Source organism: Henckelia pumila, chromosome 4, assembly GCF_033568475.1.
Source record: "Henckelia pumila isolate YLH828 chromosome 4, ASM3356847v2, whole genome shotgun sequence".
Lineage (NCBI taxonomy): Eukaryota > Viridiplantae > Streptophyta > Magnoliopsida > Lamiales > Gesneriaceae > Henckelia > Henckelia pumila.
The window spans coordinates 7,588,081-7,592,057 of NC_133123.1; the positions used below are offsets into that span (position 1 = coordinate 7,588,081).

At 33.3% G+C, this 3,977-nt stretch overlaps 1 protein-coding gene across 1 annotated transcript; it reads right to left on the reverse strand.

Moving 5' to 3' along the window:
• Positions 1-2,174: 2,174 nt before the first annotated feature.
• Positions 2,175-3,037, reverse strand: LOC140867691 (uncharacterized). The gene has a single exon (XM_073272734.1). It carries the CDS (start codon positions 2,873-2,875, stop codon positions 2,219-2,221), a length of 657 nt encoding a protein of 218 aa, XP_073128835.1. The 5' UTR covers positions 2,876-3,037; the 3' UTR covers positions 2,175-2,218.
• Between the last annotated feature and the right edge of the window lie 940 nt (positions 3,038-3,977).

The window sequence follows — 3,977 nt, forward strand, 5'->3', positions numbered from 1 at the left end:
CTTTCCCCACAATACTTTATTGTAAAATTTTTGCTAATCTAAATTTGAACGTGGGATCTTGCAACAAGCTTTTCAAGCTATATATTTGGCTCAAGTGTTTCAAAATATATAGTAAAATATGTATTGTGTTACATCAAGGTGCACAGGTAATTTAAGTGAGTGTGTGGGTGCAAATGAGTAAAAATGTGGAGGGATGTCTGCTAAAGTTATGGTGGCTTTCCAAGATCACGAAACCCTTTACTCACTTTTCGAAAGATTTAACGCCCACCACCTCAACCAGAAATTAATGGGTTAATTTTCTATATATATATAAAAATAAAAATTTAAAAATCTATCTTCACATTGGTTGTTGATCCATTTGGAGTAAGGGTGCATTTATATCCATGAAACATGTCATGAATCTTGCTGGAAAAAAACACAATGGGATGGATGGGTCACGAGCAAAGTACAGCTTTTAATATCCAAAATCTCAAGGGTCATCGGAGTTACTGCACCCTTTCCTTTATTCATCGCCCAATGGATCGTTAGAAATTATTATGATAAAAAAGTACTTTCCAGTTTGGGTGAACAGTGATTTCTCCACCTCCTTTGTATAAAACCCGTAGTCATTATCGTTGAGTACCGTATGTTAGGTAAACTTTCGTGCTAATGCAATAGCATTCAAATCATGCCAGCCAAGGTCAGACAAGATGTTGGTAAGGAGAATCGAACTCTTAACCATTTCGTTATCCTTCAGTGCGTGCTAAGCAAACTTTTGTGCTAATGCAATAGCATTCAAATCATGTTAGCCAAGGTCCGACAAGATGTTGGCAGAGAGAATCGAACTCTTGACCATTATACAAGAACTCGTTTATTTTACCAACTCGGACACCCCATTGAGAATAATATTTATGTTTTTATTGTTGTTACAAGATACTCCACTTAGAGTTGTTATATTTAAAATGGACAGATTAACAATTTAAATCTTTTTCATTTTTGGTCATGTTAACGGTGAATGTCGTGTAACTTGCATGTTTTTTTTAAGTTATGGTAAATTTTCATTTTCAGTCATGTATGTAACTTGTGCATTGTTTTTATTTTTTGTCCTCTAACTTGTATTTTTTTCGATAATTTTATGACCGAAAAATGAAAGCGATTACAAGTTTATAAGGACAAAAAATGCAAATAATATACAAATTATATGACTAATAATGTAAAATTCATCGTGATAAGACCAAAAATAAAAAAAAACATGCAAATTAAATTACAGGAATGAAAATACAAATTCACTTTTATCAAGACCAAAAATTCTCATATTTGTCGAACAAAATACCAATCCGGGCATCAAAAGGTGCACGTACGGTTCTTAAGGGATACTATTTTACCCTAATCAACCGACTTTATCGAGAAAATAGTAATAATAATAACATGATAAAATATATATATATAGTTCTCTCATTTAAATACTTAAATTTATAAATCTATCATCGAGGTGGAAAACTTTAAGTAGCACCAACCTTTTTATACATTTGTAATTATTTGGTTATACATATATATATATATATGTATATATATATATATTTTTATAGATTATATATTATCTGAATGATCTGAAATCCGTTGCCTGACGGTTGCACATGAGATGTTCTCAACTGATCATAAGAGTGTTTGGTTTATATATTTTTTTTAGTTGGGAATCTGAGTAACCCTCGCGAGTAACTAGTCAAGTAAATCGCATTTTACAAATCTTGTGCGGCATGCTCTTGTCTAAAATTGTGTTGGGTATAATGAATCAAACTACTTGTCATAAGATCACTTAATTACTTCACCAACCCAGAGTCCGAGACACATGCTTGGGGCTACTTTGGTGTATTTTTAGCATCTAATAAAATATTCTACAAATTAATTAAGCATGCATTAAATTAAAGTTGGTCAAACATCCACTTTTTCCCCGTTTGATATATAATTCTTGAAACATTTAATCGAAAGAGAAACTCTGAAAAATAAACATCATATCCAGTGGATCCTGTCTTCTTCTTGCTAAACCAGAAGCTACGTACATACATTGAATCATCATGTGAAAATATTGGAAATATATAATAATAAATAGCATTCACGATGCATACTGCATAATTCAGTGGATAAATCAAAAACACCAAAACAAAACAAAACAAAAAAAAAAGGGGTGGGGGGTGGGGGTGGGGATGGTGAAAATCATCAATATGATTTTTTTTTTTTTTTACCTCTCTAATAATTTTCCTTTTCTTGAAGAAAAGAGTGGAGGCATGAGTGCGGTGTTGTTTTTGGGTTGGTTGCAAATAGGCACATTAATCACAGGTCTTATTCTTATATTAGCAGATCTCGTTCTTTCGAGGCCTTTCTTGATTCTCTTCACTACTTTCTCTTTATTCCCTATCCCTTCTTTTTTCTCTGACGGAGTCTCCGAGGAGGAAGAAGAAGAGGGAGACGTAGAAGAAGTTAGAGTCGAGCTGGCACGTTGTTTTTTCAGCCTCAGTAACTCTTTCCAGAGAACAGTACATTTAGGTGGTCTAGGGGAGGGATCATCATCAAGAAACTGCCAGTTGATCCTGGGTTTGCTGTTTTTATCGCTTTCTCCCGTTACGTCAGCATTTTCCGTTGACTTGAGGGTGATGTTGTTGAGGTTTTCGGGCTGATGCATTTGCCAGAAGGGAAGCAACTTACCTTCACTGAACAGCTCATCCGCTGCGATCATGTTGGTTGATTTCCCCGAAAGAAACTCGAACTCCACGTTGCGGGAAGGCTTTATGATCTCTTTCTCCGACGTCGTTCGAGGGTTGGGACATATGGAGATGAAGTTGTTTTCGTCGAGAAACTCGGCCGAGAATGAGATCCTGGGGCTGGAGAGGGATTCCATTTGTGATATATGAAGGTGGAGAGTTTTGGTTTAATTTGGTGAGTATATTTTAACTTATATATGCATGAGCTAGCTGCTACGAAATTTAATTTGGGTGTGCTTTATATATATATATATATATAGAGGGATGATAATAATGTTTTTGTTATCTAATCTAGTCTAGGTTTAATATTTTGGCAAAAGGTAATGTTTTTTTGGGACGGCTGTGGTAATATTTAAAGCTTGGTGGTCTGGTGAATATGAAACAACTGATCTAAGGTTGTTGATGGAGTTTGGGGACATCACAATATGGACACCTTAATTAATTGGAAGTTTAAAAAAAATAAACACAAAATAAAAAGGGCTTCTTCCACCATAGTCACCAATCATATATATATATATATATATACCCAAAGTTTTGGTTATCACTTCAGTAATTTATTGTAAATTTATCATACGTCGTCGTCCACGAATATAACATGTTCAATTCATCATATGATGGACCAACACATATTTTTTTACTTTGTTTACGTAAATATACCCTTGAAGAATATTTTTGGAAATTGATATTTGCAGTGCAGCCCCATGATTGATATATCTGTCAAATATCAATAAAATATTACGCGAAAATAAGTGAAGAAAGGCAAATATATATATATACAACGGGCAACGGCTATATTTTGCAAGGCTTTAATTGGATCATATAGCGGGGATTAATATTTGTCCTTTTTAAAATGTCCAAGAAATATGTTTTTTTTTTTCAAATAATGAATAATAAAAAAGTAAGAACATATAATTCAATAATATCCGTTGAAAAATGAATGGAGGAATACACATATAAATTATATATGTTGTGTATGAAATAGTTGAATACTTTGATATCGTATATATTTCACGTGTGATATCCTATCCGTATCTCTATGTTGGTGATCATGCAACATTATTGTTGAGATTAACTTGGCGTACGTAGTGGAAAAATTTTACGTGATGGGGTGATCCAATAATACATAATTTATAGAGTAATGCTACATGTACAACCAAATTTGTACAACAATTTTTACACCACAAAAAATTCAATACAAAATTTTAATTTATCAAATCTCACGATACATTGAATGCAAAA